The 22,114-nt window shown below is 43.2% G+C and overlaps 1 protein-coding gene across 1 annotated transcript in view; it reads left to right on the top strand.

Moving 5' to 3' along the window:
• LOC102499849 (lipopolysaccharide-responsive and beige-like anchor protein) overlaps positions 1-22,114 on the top strand; it is a 358,799-nt gene that overhangs the window by 324,681 nt on the left and 12,004 nt on the right. Inside the window, exons 17-18 of the mRNA XM_006162336.2 lie at positions 602-769; positions 17,716-17,817. Coding sequence (XP_006162398.1) covers positions 602-769; positions 17,716-17,817 — 270 coding nt within the window. The remainder of the gene's footprint in view (positions 1-601; positions 770-17,715; positions 17,818-22,114) is intronic.

Here is a 22,114-nt window from a genome sequence, read left to right as displayed (position 1 = left end):
GATGAGTCATTTCCTCCAAATGTAGTCCATGTCATCCTGATTTGAAAAAGCAGAAGCTCTCTAAAGAGATTTATATTGTCCTTGTGTAGATCACTTTGAGAGAGAGAGAGAGCAAGAGAAGGAAAGCCATGAACTCGAGCATTCAGAGTTGGGTCTGTGTTAGTGATGTCTGAATTACAGTGGACTTTTCCAGAATGGCAACTAAGTTTTATTTTGAATCCTATGGAGTAATTCGAGAAAGTGTTAAAGTGGTTCCCCATAGGGGTTCTCCTGGGCCTGCTTTAATCAGTAAACATGATCTATTTGTAATTTAGACTAGCCATTTATAACCATATGGGATCACGCTCCTCAAATACCACTCATTGAAATAGTTTTAACATATGCTTTTCAAGTATATGATGATCACTCTCGAATGGATTTTTTGTTGTTGTTGTTAGTATTCAAAGAAGACCTAGGTTAGACCAGGTCACACACATGACTATTCGATCTGAATGATCAGAATCGGAGTGAAGAAGGCATCCTTGTGGTACATTCCTGTTCCATAGAAATTTGTTTTTATTTTCTAACAGGAATGTTAAAGCAAAATTGTTTTGTATTTCAGGAAAATTGATGCAGGTGGTGTTTGGCCACTGGGACGTTGTCACTTGCCTCACTCGTTCTGAGTCCTACATTGGGGGAAATTGCTACGTTCTGTCAGGGTCACGTGATGCCACCCTTCTGCTGTGGTACTGGAACGGGAAAAGCAGTGGCATCGGAGATAACCCAGGCAGTAAGTACAAGCTATTTTTTAAGTAAAATTATGCAAGCAATGTAGAATAGCATTTTGCCATCAAATTACCTTTGTATTGTGGTGATTGTTAACTCAATTATCAAGTAATTTTAATGTCTTAGTTGTAAGAAAGACCTAGAGGGTCCCCTTATTCATATTTTGTGACCACTGATTAAAATTCAGACATGAAATCTCATGTTTTATAAATTACAGGTTATTCTTAGGATCCAAAAATACTAGTCCTTCATGACTGTTGCCAAATAAAGGTGTTTTATTTGTGAACAATATGGTATAACATGACAGAATAATCACCTATTATCTTGTTTATCAAATTCGTATTTTTCAAAAGCAAAATAAAAATTATACTTTCCTGGAAACAAACCCATCTTTATAAAGTGATGCTTTCATTTACATACTAAAGGATAAAGCAGGTCATAAAAGGCCAATATGGAATATTTAAATTGGCTCTTGCGTTTTCAGATGGGAAATGAAAATGTTCACCAACAGCCTTAAACATCTTTATGAAACTACGCTGAAGGCAGTAAAACAAAAAATGTGTAATCATTTAAAATTGTAATTCACAGAAGGCAAAAAAAAAAAAAAAAAAAGGAAGCAGCTCCCATTAAAACCAATCGTACACAGCTGCAGGAAAGAAATGGCTTTAGAAAAACACATTAAGAAGTAGGAGAAAACAATTAAAGGGACCACCTGAAAAATGAGAATTTAATTAAAATGATTATGACAACCCTGAAGAGTTCCTGCAAGCATAGCTTTAGGTTTTTACCTCATAAGGTAGAGCCTTTTAGCTGCTCTTAAATATTTACAGTTTCTTAATTTAAAGCAAGTTGCAGTGCGTTTGGTTGTGGAGGGGATTGCCTTGCGCCCGATTACCCGGATCCTGTGGCATTCACTCCTGTCGCTCAGGCCCAGATTATGAAGCAGTTGGAATATGTTCGCACCCGTCATATTTCGGATTGACTTCCCCAAGCTCTGCTCAAACGTTTACAATTTGCATGAATACAAAATCTCTTTTTCAAAAGACTTAGTCAAAGCCTTGCACAATTTTAAAAGAAGTCTACACAGAATAGTTTTCAAAGCTGTTTCTTCGTCTTACACACATTGTAGACTTTGTTTCCTGCGTAAACAGACTATGGAAATCATTCTAAGGTTATGATGCTATGGATAATACAGTCTTTGTGGTCAGATCAAATGGTAGCATGTATGTGTATTTGCGAGGAGACTGTGTACATGTGTGTGTGTGTTTCATGTATTGGGTTGTCGGAAAAGTCATGATGCATTTTTTTTTTCATGTGTTTGTATGCAAAAGCATGTCATGACTTTTGACAACTCAATACGTCCAGAGACATCTCCGTTTTATATATAATTGCAATAACGTTTTTAAAGCTGTAGATTTCAGGGAGTTTGTTTGCCATACTCTTTTGAAAAGTATTTCTTGTTATTTTCATTATGGACGCTGACATCCCGGTCCTTCTTCCTTTCCGGCTTCTTAGGTTAAGTGACTACTTTCGATTTCTTTTTTTCCTGTTTCTATAAATCCAGTCACTGAGATTCACTAAATTTCCTCCGCAGATCTAGATTTGACATAGGTAATAAATCTACCGTTTTGTTATTTATCTCAAAATATTTAAGAAGAACTTTTTCTTGCCTTAAAACAATGTAATACATTTCATACTCGTGTGGCAATTTAAACACACATATCTGGGTATCTGGGTTTATGTTTGTTTTTTTCTTAGTTGACTTCATTGTGTCTATATGTTACATATAATTATGATCAATGTGTAGTCTGAGAAGCAATGGAAGGCTTATTAGCTACATTTTTATATAATTGCTGTTGCCTTTAGGAAATTTAAGTATATTTTAAAAGTAGTAAGTTTTAGCTTCTCCAGAAGAAAATTTTACACACACACATACACACACACACACACACACACACACATACACACCATGATAAAGGTATATCCTTAAATATACTTTCATATATTTAAATACCTTATAAATCACCCTAGAAATGGTTTTTAAATGCACATCTTTTCAAAAATGAATCAAATAGGATCAACCAAATCCTGGGGTTTATAGTTTAAAAAAAAAAAAAATCCAAGTTCCAGGCTTTGCTGTGGTCCCCCTGTCTGGTCTGAAATGAATGCAACAACAGTGACAGACTTAAGGTGTTATCAGAAGTGCAAGATGCTCAGAGCGAATAAATCACCACACAGACACCATCTTGTCGGCCTCGAGTACACACTATCGTGTTATATTTTTCATAAAGCACTTCGTCTAGACCCTCTCATTGTCTGCACTAGGCTGGGCATTAGCTCCTAGCGATGCTGGTAATGAAAAAGAAAAAGAAAGAAAGAAAAAAAAAAAAAAAAGAATAGCCTAACAGCCTACCTAAAACAAATTTCAGAAAACCGTAATGTATCTTGACTAAATTAAATTACCCTTCCTAAAGCGAACCTTGTCCTTGCTAGCCCTCTTATACCGTCTGATGTCCCAATTTAATTTTGCTTCCGCTTTGAAGGATGGATCCAGGAGAAAGACAAATGGGCATTTACACACATTAGAATCGAAAAGTGGAAAAAGACAGACGCAGCGTTTCAGAAACAAACGATAAACAAAAGCAAGGGCGTCATGACTGTGCGAACGGCCCAACATCTTCCTGCAAGCTGGTTGGGGTCGCAGGAGCTCCGGCTCAACCCAGGGCCCGTCCACGCAGCCTCCGAAGTCGGAGCTTTTCAGAGGAGGGCTTCGGTGGTGCTCGTCTGTGGAGTATCTCTTAGATGCCGGGAAAATGGGCTTTCAGACGTGGTTGGGCTTTGATAGACATAGCATTGCCCTACGGCCTATAAATATATACGATGCCTCCACTTAAAATTGTTGATTTCGGACTTTTTCTTTCTTTGATGGGAAGTAGACAAGTGAAATAAAACCAACATCGGTGCCATAGGGAACGTCGGTAGCTGTGTAATTATTATTTTATTTAAATAATCATGTTAGCCCATGTCAGTATGCACATTCCAGGTAAAAGCAGGCTAATGAAAACGGGAGTAAAAACCTATAAGTAGTCTAATTTGAGGATTTTTTTAAAAGATATTTTATGAAACCTGTCTAGATTACATAGCAAAGACTCATTTCCCTGTCTGTCGGATAGTTTTTTTTGTTTTGTTTTGTTTTTCACCTTTTACTCTGTTGTCCTGTGGTAGTTAACTCCTGAAGAATGCAGCTTTCACGAGGGGAGGAAAAAGGAGGATTCCATTTAGTTGTGGATGCTTTTCTGTAAAATTAACGAACATTTCCGTGAAAGATGGTTTCTACACGAAGGCTTGGCATACCCTTTGGCCCTGTTCCCCCCTTGTGTTTTCTAAACTAAATCTTGTCCACGGAAGAGAATGCTCACATTCATTCTCTCTTCCAAATAACGCTACCGAGACTGCACATTTCCACATGTTGAAGAAAATGTTCTGCAGTCCACTCAAGTTGGTTTTCAAGCACTGAAAAGTTTGGCCTGGTTTCATTTAAGACAAGCAAGTTGAAAACCTACTGAACAGTTATTACTTATTCGCTATTTTTAGTTTATATTAAGACACCGTGAACTTGTATTTAAGTAATTAAATGCGTAGGTATTTTCAGGTATCTGAGTCATTCTTTTGGAAGCCACAGTTGATCAGCTTTAGAAGCAAATCATTGCCGACCATGAAGGTGTTACGTAGATTTGTGTGTGTAGTATTTCACTGAAGTAGTTTTCCATTCTTGCGTTCTGGTTTTGATTTGATTGAAAGGTGGCATATTCCGTGCCCCCCCCCCCCTTTGCAATCAGACATGCTAATCTATGTCAGCTTTCTCCTTTATGGGAATGGCGTCTACTGAAAGGAAAAAAAAAAAAAAAAACTTCCAGATTGTTTTTTTTTTTCTCATAACAACAAGATTTTGTTCTTTAAGAATATTTCAGCACCGTTAATTAGAAAGAAGGTTTTATTAACCACGAGGCCGGCACTAACAGACCGCAGAGCTGGCTGTTCATGTACTGATGCCATAGCTACCCTGCGTTTTCTCTGTCTAAAACTTCCCATCAATCACGTAAGTCGTTACCGTAAATCCCACTGTTGTTAATTTCACTAGTATCACGAGACATTCCTGCTATAATTAAAAATGAGTTCTAACTTTAACGCATTCTAAATTTCTTTTTTTTTAATGAATTGAGAATGATCTTGCCGTATGACCGTAAATACCACGCATATCCACGTAGACCTGCACATCAGGTCTGTAAGCCAAGTGGAATCATGATCTGTCCAGGTGTGAGTTATCTGCCGGGGCCCACTGCGCACTTGTGCTTATGCATATGTATATTTTTGCGCACGCATTTAGGAATTATGTCCTTTCTATCAGAACGCCTACTTGTTTCACTGAAGCGACTGATGAATCCTCATTCTTTGTCTGGCTACCCTGTGGGTGGGTGTGATGCAGACAGGGTCACTTGTCTGCAAGGAGGTGTCCTAGAGCGCCATCTGCTGGATGCTTTAGGGACATGGTGCTGGGAAACGCAAAGCCCAGCGCGCTTGATGGACAGGTGTACTTTTGTCGTTAACTGCCTGCGATTTATTCTTAATGGGTACAAATGACGAGATATGTCGAGCCATAGGAGTTTTTAAAAACGAGTCACTTTCGTTTTTCTCTTGCCCCCCGCTAGCCTGTGTTTGGAACTTTACAGTAACTCTGAAGGGACATTATGCACAGTACCTGCCTGAGAAATCCACGCTCCACAGTTGTCACCAGACGCGCTCTTGTCATACTGACTGCAGGTCTTCCTCTAGCTCAAGTCGGGGACAATGGCTTAGACGATACTTTAAATTTAGACTCCGTGTGTTCACTAGATTCCGAATATGAAAACAACGCTCGAGGGAATCAGCAGTTAGCGTAATGGCTGTGTCTCTGGACTCCCACGTAGTCGACTACAGTTCGTGTCCCGGACCCGGTGGCTTAAAACTCACGCCGGGCGCGTGTGCGTGCGTGCCCAAGATCCCAAGAGGAGAATGGAGGAGAAGGGATTGCGGCGTGGCCATATCCCCCCTGGGGGGTGATTTCTCGCTTTCTGTCTCTCTGTCTGTCTCTGTCTGGCGAGCGCACGCGCCCTATAGCGAAAACCTCTCCAAAAAAAAAAAAAAAAAGAAATCAATGCTGGAAGCAAGCGACTCGTTTGTCCCCAGCAGAGGAGTCTTGATCCATGCGTGGTGGAGAGCCCGAGCTCTCGTCCAGAGCTGAGAACGTCCCTCCACCCCTCCTCTCGGTGTGCACCGTTGTCTAAGACCGCCTCGTGTTTTTCTTTTTTCCTCGAAGAATTCCTCAAGGAAGGTTTCGCAGCAGTGTGTTGGCTGCGTCCGCGTTCAGGTGACATTAAACGTATGTCTAAGAAATTCTCCAGAAGGTCCAGGATGTTTAGTGTTAGGATGATGTGACACAGGCCCTCCAATTCCAGCCAAACAACTCTGTATTTACTGCGTGTAACTAATAGTAGATGTGGTCAAAGGAATTATATTCATATGGCAAATGAATACGGCCTTAATGTGCACCATATGCCCAGCGGTGGGTGATGGGTCATATATCACATTTATTTACCTTGTTTGGTTGCAGAGAAAAAAAACGACGCTACCATTCAGTCCGTAGGCCATGGCCACAGAAGAACCACAGATGTATGCTGTCAAATTGAAACGGAGCGTCTTCCTGTGTAGCTTTTAATAGAGCCATACCAAAGAAAGTTGTCCGATACTTCATGCCCGGATACGACGTGTAATTTCAGACGATGGCTGGAATTAATCTAAGAAGGGACAAATTCCCTCTAGCGAACCAAGCATCCCAGGATAGACTCTCAAGGAAAATCCCGTGCGTGCCTTCTTTCACGTAACTGAGAGACTGACTATGCCCTGAAACGAAGAGGCATGTGCCTCTCCTCCTTTTGTAAATCAAAAAAGTGAGATTCTTCTGCTCTTAGAATTTTTTTTTTTTTCAAGAGATTTTTGCTACAGGGTGCATGTGCTTGCCAGAGAGACAGAAAGCGAGAAATCGCCCCTCAGGGGGGTGGCCACGCTGTAATCCCTTCTCCTCCACTCTCCTCTCAGGATTTTGGGCATGCACACCCATACACCTGGTGTAAATTTCAAGCCACCAGGGGACTAGAACCACTCTTGGCCATGTGGGAGTTCAGCACCTTAACCACTACGCCACCTGCTGGCCCCACTGCTCTTAGAACATTACGTAACTGTATGTGTGACATCATCACTGAAGAACTTCTAAAGCTACGTATAATTAAGATGTCCTGGAATAAGATGGCCAAAAAGCCCATTTTATTAGATAGTGTTGTGCAAAGGCACCTCACTTTGATCTTTAAGTGTTCCTGGGAATTTATGAAAAGAGAGCCACATTTATGTGAAATTCAATCCTTAACTGTTTCTGAAGATTTCTTTGACAAAGCAACGATTACCCCATTTTTTTCTAGTTGCCTCGGTTTCTCTGTGCTATGTCCACTTATATGGCTTTACAGAGCAGAAATTGAAAAGTGTTGTAAACAAAGTTTAAATTTTTTAACTTTCTTGGGCTTTAAACAATCCCATTATCTAATTAAGTATATCATTGTGTTTCATTTACCTGCTAATTTTTTTTTTTTGGAGAGGTTTTTGTTATAAGGTGCATGCGCTCGCCAGAAAGACAGAGAGAGACAGAGAGAAAGAGAGAAATCAACCCCAAGGGGGGATGGCCACGCCGCAATCCCTTCTCCTCCATTCTCCTCTTGGGATCTTGGGCACGCACGCACATTCGCCCGGCATGAGTTTAAGCCACCAGGTCCGGGATTCAAACCACAGTCGGCTACATGGGAGTTCAATGACATAGCCATTATACTAACTGCTGGTCCTACCTGCTAATTTTTTAGAGTAATTTTTATCACATTCAAGTGGGTTTGATCAGACTTCAACTTTTGCATTTAAAGTCTTTTTAGGTAGGAAAAAAAATTTCTTAGGAATCATTCTGCCTCTTGTGACTTAAAGTTACATAAATACTGAGCATTTTAGCTTTTATTCTTACAGCTTGTAACTTTCTGCAACCAAAAGTTTGTTTCCTTGGAGGTGAGGCCAAGGTGTTTTCCACAGTTAAAGATGCAAAAACCTTCTGTACTTTCGAGGATACCTTACTTATGCATTTTTAATAAAGCCATCTTAAAAATGTTTGTTAGAGAGAGAGGCCAGCAGGTTGCCTAGTGGTTAAGGCGCTGGACTCCCATGTCCTTGATCATGGTTTGAGTCCCAGACCCAGGAGCTTGAAACTCAAGCAAGGCACATGTACATGCATGCCCAAAATCCTGAGAGGAGAATGGAGGAGAAGGGATTACTGTATGGCCATCCCTCCTGGAGGGTGGTTTCTCCTTTTCTGTCTCACTGCCAAGGGCACACACCCTATAGAAAAACAAAAACAAAAACAAAACCTCTAAAACAAAATAAACAAATAAAAAATAAGTAATAAGGGACCAGCAGAAGGTGTAATGCTTACATTGCTGGACTCCTACATAGTCAACCACAGTTTGAGTCCTGGATCTGGTGGCTTAAAACTCACACTGAGCGTGTGCGTGTGCATGCCCAAGATCCCAAGAGGAAAATGGAGGAGAAGGGATTGATTACAGCATAGCTATCCCACCTGGGAGATGACTTCTTGCTTTCTGTTTTCCTGTCTCTCTCTGTCTCTTTGGCGAGCGCACATGCCCTATAGCAATAAGTTAAAGTAAGTAAGTTAAAGAGAGTTGCCAGCAGGCGATGGGTGGGTAAGGCGCTGGGCTCCCACATGGCCAACTAAGGTTCGAGTCCTGAACCTGATGGCTTACTGTCTCTCTCTATAAGCACATGTGCCCTATAGCAAATTTTTGAAAGTATATTATAAAATTAAATAAATAATTGTAAATTTTTTTTTTTTTTATATCTTAAGGAGGACATAGTAGAAAGAATTTTAAGTGATTTGGGTATTTAGGATACATAGACACAAATCATCTTCTATTTTAATTTATATCCATAAAAACCATACTATTCATGTTGTATCAACAAATCTGAACAAAATTTCACTTCAATAAATGTTCTACCAACCTGCATTCTGTTTAGGGGTAGAATGTTATGACATTTTTGTTACTAGGTACCCCTACGCAGTCACAGGAATTATGGGTGAATTAGAGCCAAAGATCAAGTCCCTCCATGGGGACTCAACAGATGAAAGGTTTTAAGAAAGGAGGAAAGAAGAAGCACATTGGTTAAGGATAGTAGGAGATGTCCCCCTAATAACGTCATTACATACAGTCATTAATACGAGAAATCTGGAATACAGACAAGGAGGGATACGCTCTCTCTGTTGCTAGTGTAAAAGGTCACCAGGCTCTCCCGGAAGTGTCTCTGTCTGGCCATGTGTGCTATGTTCTACGTGAACATGTTTGCATTCTAGGTATATTCATACACGGCAAAAAAGTCTAGAATGATAGCCAGACGAATGTTAGTAAGGCGTATTTATGGTAGTAGGATTTGGGATTGCCTTTTTATTTGGATAATGTATCATATTATATAAGTGTTTGATATTGAACATGTATTACTTTGATAATCTGAGACAATAAAACTATTTTCAATTGGGAAAAAGCACCTAATTATCATCACGTACCTTCCTTCCCGCTCTCGGTCTCTAGGCTGTTAGATATTAGTAGTTGTGTCAGGATTTATGTGGACTGTCAAGGAAGGTTGGAAAGTCTAAGACAAGAAGGAATGGGAGAAGTCGAAGTATAATTTCTAGAAATTAAGGTATATTTTCTCCTTGACAAGACACAAAACTAATAAGTGTCATCTCTACTTGGCATTTATTCAGCGTAAAAGCTGATATTATACTTTCAGTGAAAAGAATATTTATAAGAGGGCAGAGAAAGCATCCTTTTACTATAGGCGATGCTTGATGGTGATCACACATGCCAGCACCATCTGCAGCACTTCACGTACAAGGCTTGCTTTTTGTGGGAGCCTTGTATGTAACTATTGTCGTTAGCCCGTCATTTGTTTGTTTGTTTGTTTGTTTGTTTTGAGAGGTTTTTGCCTTAAGGCACTGGTGCTTACTGGAGAGAGACAGAGACAGTGAGAGGGAAAGTAAGAAATCACTCCCCAGGGGGGATGGCCACACCGCAGTCCCTTCTCCTCCATTCTCCTCCTGAGATCTTGGGCATCCACGCACATATACCCATTGTGAGTTTCAAGTCACTAGGTCCAGGATTTGAACCACAGTCGGCCATGTGGGAGTCCAGCAACATAACCACTATGCTATCTGCTAGCCCCACCCTTGTCTTATTGGTGAAAGAGAGAAATCATAAATATGCCTTTACTTTCTGCCTGGGTCTTATGGCTCCCAGATATTCTTACTAGAACTGGGGAACTTGCCCAGGGGAGCACCCACAGTTGGCAGATTGCAGGAGCCTGGATTCAGACTTAGGGAGCATGCACTCACCAGAGAGACAGAGAGAGAGAGAGAGAGATAGAAGCAAGAAATCATCTCCTGGGGTGATGACCATGCCACAGTCCCTTCTCCATTATCCTCTTGGGATTCTGGCCACTGGTGTGCGGACACACACACACACACACACACACAGTGTGAGTTTCAAGCCACCAGGTTGGGGACTCGAAGTGCCCTCTACCACATGGGAGTCCAGCAACGTAACCATTATGCAATCTGTTGGTCCCTAGAGGTTTCATTCATAACTGAACTTTGCACTGAACTTCAGTTTTCACTGGGCTTAGTAGATTATCAGCTGTAGAAAAGTCAATGCAATCCTATCACTAAAGTACTCTTAGTATCTGCAAAGGGTGTAAGATCATTTTGTTATACAGAGTTCTTAGAGGAGCATATGTCCTGATAGGATTTTGTGTTTTTTTAAATATTACTACAAATTTTTAGGGGGTATACTTTAAGTATGCAACTGTAGGCATATACTCATATGAACACATTTTCCAATGTGGTCTTAGAGGATGATTACAATGTCATAAACTTTTGTATGTATCCTGGAGGAGTGTTGTAAACCCACAATCTGTAGCTGGTTTTGTACCAGCATTATCATGTCTTACATTAATAACTCTAATATTTACAAGAGGAGATTACCAAAATGTACTAGCTGATAGCTGTCATAACCTGAATGCAGCTACGACTCGTCATCTGTAGTCTGGATGTTTAACCAAATGAACTTTTTTTTCACCAAAGAGACCATGACGAGTGGAGGTGAGGAAATAGGATCGGTAGAGATGGAATGAATAGAACAAACTTCAGTTCCTGAGTGTGTAATTAAAATGTAGTGTAATTCCACTGGAAAATTAGGGAGCTAATGGCAAAGGCTTGAGAAACATTAAACAGCTAACCTCATTTCCGCTTCAGCAAAGCCATTTCCTGTCTTGACCGAAGCATTATGGTGAGCCACACGAGCAAGTTTATTATTCAGTTTTCATATGAATGTTTTCCGTAATCAACCGTAATTAAAATGGGACCAAAGGCATGTACAGAACACAAGTATCCATCTTGAAGAAATGACAGACACATACCATATGCTACATCGATTTTTATTGTTTTAAATTTATATATATGTAATAACTGCATATATATATTCACCTTTTTAACAAACTTTTATTTAAAAATAAGTATTCTATTGAAATATTCTTCTTATTATTATTTTCCAAAGCCAAATCTCATCTTTGGTTTTACTTCTCTAAAAGATCAGCTGATGCTAGATTTTACTGATGTGGAAGTTAGATCATTGATTGAAGGACTTTATGAATTGCTGTTAAGTATTGCCCTTGCATACAAATTCATTAACAGTTTGAACTTCAGTATAGTTTTCTTGACCTTTATAATCACAGGTGTTTGTAATGATAACTTCCAGGTTTATAGACGGTCAGCAAGGTTTCTGCCGTGACCATTTAAAATCAAGTCATTTCAAATAAAAGGCCATGCTTCTTTCCTCATTTCCACCGCGCATCGCATTCAGTACATCGTCAGGAAATGTTGTTAAGTGAATGAACGAGTGAAGGAATGAATGAATACACAAACGGGCGGTGCTCTTTTCAGGCTCAGAAGTCACATCTGAACTCAGTATTAATTGGAAGAGATCATTTTATTTTTTCAAACCTAAAAGTAGGAAACCCTACATCAGTTACTAATGGATGCTATTGAAAAATTGGTGAGTGATTGACAGGGACTCATTCTGCTAATAACAATACATTTTAACTGCTAACAAGAACATTAGGGTGATTTTTGTTTTTTTGGAGTTTTTTTGCTATAGAGCATGTGCACTCGCCAGAAAGAGAGAGACAGAAAGACAGAAAGCGAGAAATCACCCCCGGGGGGATGGCCATACCACAATCTTTTCTCCTCCATTCTCCTCTTTGGATCTTGGGCACGCACGCACAGGCGCCCAACGTGAGTTTAAGTCACCGAGTTCAGGACTCGAACTGCGGCAACTACATGGGAGTCCAGTGACATGGCCATTACGCCAACTGCTGGCTCCCAGGGTGCATTTTTAAAGCGATTTAATTTTCATAAGAGAGAAATGATCCCCCAAATACCAAAAACTTAAAAAAAAAAAAAAAACTAAAAGCTTGCCAGAAATACATGTCAAGTCTCTCCTTAGCTGGATTATTAATCCTCTTTGCCTTAGTAGAGGTAGACCTCATGAGATATTTTTCACATTGAATGCTTATGGGTAGGATATTGGAGACATTACTGCGTCCTTCTGTCTTTGTTCGGGTATAATTTTAAGTGGTTGAGAGTCCATTTGATAAATACACCTAACGTTATGAGGGCTGAGGACACCGAGGAAACACATTTCATAAAAACATCTGCTTCTCTGCCTAACAGTGCGAAAATATTTCACGCAACGTTTTAAAATACAGGCCCCCAATGTACTGAGTGGTCGGAGAAGTCATGACGTATTTATCTATCTTTTTCTATGCAAAAATGCATCATGATTTTCCACCGTCCAGTGTAAGGCCAACTGTGCATAGTGGAGCTCTCGGGCTGTTCAGATGCACTGGGCGGTTAGAGCGGCCTTTGTGAGTTAGTAGAACACGCAGTAGTACACACTAGAAAAGCCAGCTTTAAAATCCGGTGTGTCCTGGTATCGGTGGCCAGATTTGGACTGTCTTTAATCTCATTTGCCTTGTCCCTCTTCCTTTAAGGCCATCCATACAGATGCACTGAGCGTCCTTTTCAGCCTCAGCTGGGATTTGCATCAGTAGCCATAAACCTGCTCCAGGGACAAAGACACCCTTCCCTTTGAAGTCACTGCTGAAGCTTTTTCAAAGCCATCCTAGAAGTCTGTCCTCTTTTCTCTTTTCATTTTTCTTGAAGAAGAATTCAAAGGGTAGCCCCTTAAACTAGCAGCAGCAAGATCCTTTTTTTTTTTCCTCTCAGCATTATTGAAAGCCAGGACACTTTTTCACGCAGCAAGACTTGGAAAGGTTCCGAAGGGAATCTACTCTGTTTCTCTTCTGAATCTAGCATTTGGTAGGTCTTACCCGCGAAGAAAGCCAAGGTAAAGACCTTTTGTGTCTAGGAGCTGTTACAAATTTTTATCCAAAGGTTTAGCCTGGTATTTTTCAGAGGAACTTTTCCCCCCGGCCCTGTGTTTGGTTTAGAGATTTGACAGGGAGTTTGGTGATTAACTTTGCAGCCTTTGGAAAGGAATATTGATTCATGGCCAGAATCCTGTCCCCCAGTCCCCAAGGTATTAACTGATGCCCCTAGGCATTAACCAGAGGGGCTGACAGGCCACTGGCGGGCACGTTTTGGGGAGCACTCCCATGACCGGTTCTGCGAATCTGAGATTGTTCCAGGCCTTCTGCACAGAAAGGTACCGAGAGGCCGGTGTCGTCGCCCAGCTCTGCTGTGTGTGGTGTGAATGCAAAGGAAGGGGAAGACGAGGAGGGACTTCCAGTTCCAGTCCAAGCGGTTCCCAAAAAGCCCACTAACCATAAACCGTTTGGACCCGTCAGATTTTTATCTCATACATTTGTTACGGGGAATTGTAATATTTAAAGCTCTTGGTTTATTGGAATTTATATAAATCCAACAGACTATTTATTTGGAACATACTTCTTGATAAGGAGAAAATGTGAAGAATGCCCGATCTGCCAAGTAGATAAAAAAAAAGGGATTTAAACAGCCCCGACCAGCCCTTCTGAGAGGAGAGGCCCCCTGCGCTGTCCCCTGAGGGTTTTTGAGGTCACTGGTGTGCACGTCCCATCAGGAGGGGAGTGAATAGCAATCTTTTCACTGTAAATTCAGTGAGTGTTCATGAGACCAGCTACCTGAGCAGAAACTAATGGCTATAAGTCTACCCTTATGCTTTTAATTTGTTGTTTCTCTCCCCCCCCCCTTTTTTTTTTATATTTCCTGAACTGTCTAACCTGCTTCCTGGATTAGAAAACATTTTGCCCAACTTTGAAGCGAAAGTCCTTGCATGGAACAGCCCTTATTGAGTGTTCAGGGCCTAGAGGAAAAAAAATAGAATCTTTTTTTCAGTTTCGAAGTCACTCTGTCTGTTGTAGGTGTCTTCTGATTTGTGGAGTGACAAACGACTGGTCTAGATTGGACTATTGGAAACTAGTATTTTGTAAGTAAAACAGACTTATGAAAATCTTAGTTATAGGGACCAGCAGTTAGCATAATGGTTATGTCACTGGACTCTCACATAGTCGACCACAGTTCAAGTCCTGGACCTGGTGGCTTAAACTCACGCCGGGCGCATGTGTGTGCATGCCCAAGATCCCAAGGGGAGAATGGAGGAGAAGGGATTGTGGCGTGGCCATCCCCCCTGGGGGGTGATTTCTCATGTTCTGTCTCTCTTTCTGGTGAGCTCACATGCTCTATAGCAAAAACCTCTCCAAAACCCCAAAAATCTAAATGATGTATAGTGATTGAATGTATAAATAATAATAATAAAGAAAAAAGTCTGAAAATATTAAAAATTGAATAAAAGATATGAATCTAAAAAAAAAATGGTACCGAATGAAAACAAAAGAACCACCTCACCAAAAATGTATTCCTTAGCTCTTAATGATTTTTGATGGCTTTTTTCACAAGCTGCCAATAGACAGCATTAGACAGTAATTTAAAAACTAACATCGTGTGGAATAGTTGTGGGATGCAGAGCTCCTTTGGAAAGGGGGAACTGCGACCCAGTCCAAGCGCTGGGGACCTTTAGAACCGAGCTCAGTGATTGCTAAATGTGGCAAGGGCAGTCTTTTGTTTTTTGTTTTTTTTTTTTTTAAGAGGTTTTTGCTATAGGGTGCGTGCGCTCGCCAGAGACAGAGACAGAGATAGAAATCGAGAAATCACCCCCCAGGGGAGATGGCCACGCCACAATCCCTTCTCCTCCGTTCTCCTCTTGGAACTCCTCCATTCTCCTCTCGGGATCTTGGGCACACACGCACATGCGTCTGGTGTGAGTTTTAAGCCACCAGGTCCGGGACGCAACCCGCGGTCGACTACGTGGGAGTCCAGCGACACAGCCATGACACTAACTGCTGTTCCCTCAAGGATAGTCTTTGACAGAAAGTTTACTAGATCAGATTGGCTTGTATTATTTGCTTCTTTACCTGAAGTATTTCTCAAATTTGTGAATTAAAAAAAAAAAAAAATTGTTTTTGTGACAAATTCTTCCTGGTTTGTGAAATGTCAACTAAACAGTATAATGAAGGTGGATTTACCTTTCCAAAGAAGGTTTTTTTGTTTATTTTTTAAGAAAAATTTTTACTCGAGGGTGCGTGCACTCACCAGAGAGAGAGACAGAGAGACCAAAAGTGAGAAATCACCCCCAAGACAGATGGCCATGCCGCAATCCCTTCTCCTCCATTCTCCTCTCAGGATCTTGGGCACGCACGCACAGGCGCCCGGCGTGAGTTTAAGCCACCATGTCTGGAACTTGAACCACGGTCAGCCATGTGGGAGTCCAGCCGCCTCAACCACCACGCCACCTGCCCCCTCTCCCCCCATGAGTTTTAAGCTGCCAGGTCCGGGACTTGAACCACGGTCGACTACATGGGAACCCAGCGACGTAACATTACGCCATCTGCTGGTCCCTAAATACATTCATCTTAACTATTGAAGGAAACAGTGGCCCAGTGTAACTGCTGGCTCCAAGGGAGGCGGGGCTGGGAGCGTGGACACTAGACTCCTGCTTCGTGGTAGCAGCTGCTGTCCCATTCCCGGTCAGAGATCTCCGTGCACCCAGCAATCTTGTATCCTCCCCTTTCACCCAGAAACGCAGCCACTCCCGTGTATTTTGTATGTGGCTTGGGGGAACCTACTGACCCACCATGAGAACACCAGCTTTGGAGGCTAGGTTGGTTTTGGGGCAGCAGCATTTGCCTTTCCAAATTCAGGACATTCCTGACCTCTCAAACCTGTCCCCAAAGCAGATGACTGCTCTAAAGACAGCCACTTAGGATGACAAAGTATTCTTTTTCGCAGTCCCATAGCCGGTAGTAATGACCTACTTTGTGAGCACAGAACGGGTTGGGCATCCCGAATCTGAAAATCTCAAATCCGAAACATCTCGAATGCCGACATAACAGAGGCCACAAATGGGAAATTTTACACCCGACCGCATGTGACAGGTTGCAGTCAAAATGTTGCAATACGGAAGTACTGCGAAGCTTCCTTTGGGCCATGTTCTTAGGTGTCTATGAAACATAAATGATTGTCCTCTTTAGAACACGGGCCCCTTCTCCACGATACCTCATTGGGTATGTGCAAGAATTCGAAAATTCAAAAAAAGAAAAATACCTGAAAGCCTTCTGGTCTTGAGCATTGTGGAAGAGGGATGCTCCACCTCTGCTGGTTACCAGCGGGACCCTCCAAATGTAGGGACTCTGAGAATGCTAAGAATCCCACTGTCTCTACTTTGAAGCTGTTGTGTGTCTGTCCTTAGAGACCATAAAAGTGGGAGACTAGTTTATCTCAAAATAGTCTTCAGGTTAAATATGGACTCTTGCCCGGTGGTCTGGCACACATGAAGCCCGGTACTGTTTTACTTCTCTGAGCGGGAGGCACTCAGGGTCCTCACCCACCAAGCAGTTCCCTTTTAGGCTGGGACAGAGATGTGGGTTGGCTTGTCCTTTCTACCCGTGACAGTGTCTTGAAACATCTCCCATTACTCCCCTTCTCCTCCTGGGTCCCTCTCTCTTCAACCCAGCTCCTCTCATTTGTAGTCACTATCAGAATCAGACGAATGGCATGGTGTTTTTTGATTGGTTGGTTGGTTTGGTTTGTTTTTTGGTGTTTCTTGTCTGTGGTTTTGTTTTGTTTTGTTTTGTTTTGTTTTGTTTTTCCCCTCAGTTCTTTGAATGAGCTGTACTGAATACACTCTTAGAAATTTCTAGAATGTAGAAGCTTGGTACAGGTAGTTGGTATTTAAGGGAGAAGCTGCTTTGAACTAACTCGAATCCCAGCCAGACTGGCTTCATCTGCTGGTCTTCACTGGCCTGCAGAGAAGGATCCTGATGCTGGAGAGACTTTCCCTTGGAATGTAAATGAAGCCAAAGTCCCCACATTTATAATCACTCACCCATAAATTAGCTAAGCAAGGGGCTTAATTTTCTATGTGGAAAACATCTGACAACCTTGTTGGAATGCCGCGCTTATCATATTTAACCCCGAGTTTTGAACCACTGTTGCCTGACAGTCACGTAAGGATTGAAATTCACTTGAAATCTAGTCGCATAGGGTCCTCGCCATCAAAATGTCGTCTCGAGTTCAGATCTAGCCCTACAAGGGGGTTTGGGACTCCTTGCTAAACCACCCATCACAGCGTATATAGGCCTGGCGACTTCATCACAGTGATGTTGAACTGATCCGTTCCTTTCCTCTGTTTCTCCCTCAAGGTGAGACCACCACCCCTCGGGCCATTCTGACAGGCCACGACTACGAGATCACGTGCGCGGCCGTCTGCGCAGAGCTGGGCCTGGTGTTAAGTGGCTCCCAAGGTAATCCCGGCTGTCTTCGTCTGTCGGCCCTTTTTGGTGTCTCCCAGTGACAGATCACCGAAGAGGGACTGGGTGCCCTTTCTCCAAAGCTTGTCTCTGCTATCGTAGCCATGAGCCATATGGGACTCTTAGCCAGCATTGAGCAGAATTGAAAACGAAGTTCCTCGGTGGCACAGGCCGCGTTGGGGGCTCAGTGTCTGCCCACGGCTGGTGGCTACGGGATCGGAGCGCACAGGCACCGAGCATGGCCGCCATTGTGGAAGGCTGTTTCACGGCGTTGCTCTCAAGAGTCTCGGGTGTTTCTATAAACGTATCCCGTAAATTTTCTCATTTCATGAGGCCAGGACAAGGAACATCTTTGAATATCTGTTTATTCTCTGAACTCTGCCTGGGCTGGGTTTCGTGTCCCACCTGAGTGGACGCTCCTGATGCTATGTGTTGTGACTTCAAATCTCAGGACAAGGCAGGGCTGGAGTGGCCTCGAGAGTGGAGTGGAAGATACTTATGCAGGTCCTCCCCAGGGCTCGTGCTCCTAGCATCGTCACATGGTTAGGCCCAAAATAGCAAGCTAGCCTTCAGATGCACCCACCCCAGATCAGGATCTGAGCGGGAACAGGACTGATTCCATTGTGATTCTGTCTGCCTTTGGCTCTGCTCTGAGCTCAGCTCTAAACAGAAATAAATGTACTATAAACTCCTCCCTTCTAGGCTTATCAGGTGGGGAAGCCTAAAGTGTTTGGGTCACCTTTGTGTCCTGAACGAGCTAGCAAGGAGTAGTAAATATTGAAGGGATTTGGGCCTAGTAGGTGGTGTGGTGGTTAAAGCCCTGGATTCCCACAGGGCCGACCATGGTTTGAGTCCCACACCCAGTGACTTGAAAACCATAATGGGTGGACATGCATGTGTGCACCAAATCCCAAGAGAATGGAGGAGAAGGGATTGTGGTATGGCCATCCGCCCAGGAGGTAATTTCGTGTTTTCTCTCTCTGTGTCTCTCTCTTCAGCAAGCACACATGCCCTATGGCAAAAACCTTTAAAAAATTCTATTTTAAAATGTAATTGGTCAAAACAGTGAAAATAGTAATAATGATAACAGGAATTATGGAACTGCCGGAATTTTTTTTTTCGCTTTCTTATACTCAGTCATTTCATACTTCCTGAGCTAGCGGGTGCTCCTGGACAACATGTGATTCAGAGTAGACACGTGACATGCACCTGTGGCAATGCAGGCCCTCCTTGCTTTGTCCAGCATGTGTGACCGGGAAAGTGGCCGTGCCAGATGAAACTGCGCAGTGACCTTAATAATCAGTGGGGAATTCCCCGGTGATTGCTCCATGGCCTTTACAAACTTTGGTCAAGGGCCAGCAGATGGCATAGCACTTATGTCGCTGGACTCCCACATGGTGGACCATGGTTCATGTCCAGACCGGTGGCTTGAAAATCACACTGGGCATGTGTGCGTGTGTCCCCAAGCTCTCTAGAGAAGAATAGAAGAGAAGGGATTGCTTCATGGCCATCTCCCTGGGGAGTGACTTCTCACTTTCCTTCTTAGTGTCTCTGTCTCTCCACCCCCACCATCCCCCCCAGCACACACACCCTAAGGCAAAAACCTCTTAAAAAAAAAAACTTTTGTCAAACATTAAAAATTTATATATATATATGGACATGAAAAAAGAAAAACCCCCCACCCCCCCCCCAGCACACACACCCTAAGGCAAAGACCTCTTAAAAAAAAAAACTTTTGTCAAACATTAAAAATTTATATATATATGGACATGAAAAAAAAAGAACAGTAAAACTCACATTTTTTCAGTACATGGCAATTTAAGATGTTAGAAACATTGAAGATCAAAGTATTTTCTTTCTTTGTGAAAAACTTACCGGGAATAGTTCGAACCCTGCCCGTCACCTTCCCGTGCCATACACACAGGAGCAGACACCCTGTCTGTGCCCGGGGGAATTGTCATGCTCCCTTCTGAGTTTAGGTCAGCTTCCAGCATCTACCTGAGCCTTTAGTGTCATGGAATAACCCACAGAGTTCTCTAACATGAGGCCTTTGCTGGCATCACTTCTGGGACATCATTGCCACCCTCCTGATTTATGTCACCACGTTCTTATCACTCATTTCCTTGCTGAGTATCTCGTGTGTGAATCGTGTCAACAGCCCACAGGCAGCTTCTTATAACTCTGCTTGTCTTCTACTCAGATTCCATGGTAAGCAGTTTTTTTTTCCCCCCCTGAAGAATTATTTATTTATTATTTTTTATTATTATCATTTTAAAATTTGCTATAGGGCATGCATGCTCATGAGAGAAAAAAGGGAGAGTGAAAACAAGTCACTCGGTCCGGGATTCGAACTGTGGCCGGCCACATGCAAGTCCAGAGCCTCAAACACCACGCCACATTCAGCTTTGTCACTTTTTGTTCCTTTACTGCAGTGTCATCTTTGTTGGACAGTGCCCTGTTTTGATTATCCATTGTCGTGAACTGCCACACGGGTTTATCAGTGAGCAGCAACACGCTACACAGTGTGCTGTCTGTGCGTGAACCGCGGGGCGGGTGGCACTGACCTGTCACTGACATACGGTGAACCGAATGATGTGATTGGCCACTAGTCATAAACACGCATTTGTTATTTGCATCGTGATTTGTAGACTGAGAGCTGGCCAGAAAGTACGTGCTTTCTGCCATTACTGTGATAAACAGATTTGAAGTGTGTTGTTGTGGGGTCGGTTTCATGGAAGGACTGAGAAGAACTAAAACCCCTGCATACTGGAATTGTGCAAGGCACAGTGGGGAGAGTGCTAAAGATGTGTACATTCTCGGAAGGGCTAAGAAAAGCCTGAAAACAACTTTTCTTCTTTTTTTAGTAGTTTTTGTCATAGAGTGCTTGCTCTTGCCAGAGAGAGACAGAGATAGTGAGAGGGAGAGGGAGAAATCCCCCCCTCCCGCCCCCAGGGGGATGGCCACACCGCAATCCTCTAGCAAAAAAATCTACCTGGTGTGATTATTTATTTAAGTCACCAGATCCAGGACTCGAATGTCAGTCGACCATCTGGGAGTCCAGCGACGTAACCACTACTCCATCTGCTGGCCCCAAGAGCATCATTTTTAAAGTGGTGGGCATGCTTCCAGTAGTCATACGGGGAGAGGGCAATGATTCTGTGTGACCACGAGCAATTTAGCCAAGACAGTGGCAGGGCATGAACCCCTCCGCCCCTCTCGTCGGATGCACACACCCTTCGGAAGTCACCCATCACACCGGCAGTGTTCCCTACTCCTTTGCTTTGCTCTGAGAAGAGCGCTGGGTGGCAGGACCCCACCTCCCCAGGCAGCTCAGGTGGTCACCCCGGGGAGTTGGAGAGGGGGACATTGCAGATGGCTCTGGGGCAGCAGGCAAAAGACTCACTTAGATGCGGACAAAGGCAGCAGAAGGGAGCCTGTGCGAATTTGGGGGGAGGTCAGGTGGTACTGCAGGGATTCAATTCTTTATTTAAAATAATTCTTTATTTAATTATATTTATTTTTGTTTAAAATTTACTACACATGTATGGTTTCCAGAGAGAGAGAGAGAACAAGCTGCCAGGTCTGAGATTCCAACTGTGGTTGGCCACATGGGAGTCTGGCACCTTAACTATCATGCCATCTGCTGGTCCCAGGATTTACTCTTTCAATCCTTACTGCAAATTTATAAAGTTGCTAATATTATTGTCTTTGTTTTATACATGAATCAATTGGGGATTAAAGAGGTGAGAACAAAGGTTGAAAAAAATAAAAAGACAGGGGGCCAGCAGTTAGCATAATGGCTATGTCGCTGGACTCCCACGTAGTCGACCGCGGTTCGCATCCTGGACCCAGTGGCTTAAGCTCACAGTGGGTGCGTGTGCGTGTGTGCCCAAGATTCTGAGAGGAGCCCTAGGTCCTTCCACTTTCAATGTAAAGTAGCGAGTAGTGGGAGGGAGGGAGGCTGAAGCCGTTGGAGGCCGGCCAGGGCCCCGGGGAGAGGTCACGTGGGAGCCGCACCTGCCCGCACCACAGCCGGGCTCAGCGCAGCCTGCCCCGAAGCCCCCTTGGAACTGAAACGTGTCCTGTGCCCTCCGAGTTCCTCCGGCATATGTCACCTCCCGGCATAATCCCATAAAGAAGCTTTCTGTGCGGGTCAGGTGGGCGGAGGGATTGGCCTCTCTCCTCTGTCCGGGAGGCAGAGCTGGCAGACCCGCTGGTGGTTTGCAGACTGACTTCCGCGAAGACGGCAGGTCTCCCAAGGCTTTCCCAACCGCAGCGTGGCCCCGGCCCG

Source organism: Tupaia chinensis, unplaced genomic scaffold (genome assembly GCF_000334495.1).
Source record: "Tupaia chinensis unplaced genomic scaffold, TupChi_1.0 Scaffold139871_1, whole genome shotgun sequence".
In the NCBI taxonomy this organism is placed as follows: Eukaryota; Metazoa; Chordata; class Mammalia; order Scandentia; family Tupaiidae; genus Tupaia; species Tupaia belangeri.
This window is presented reverse-complemented; position numbering and strand designations above follow the sequence as displayed.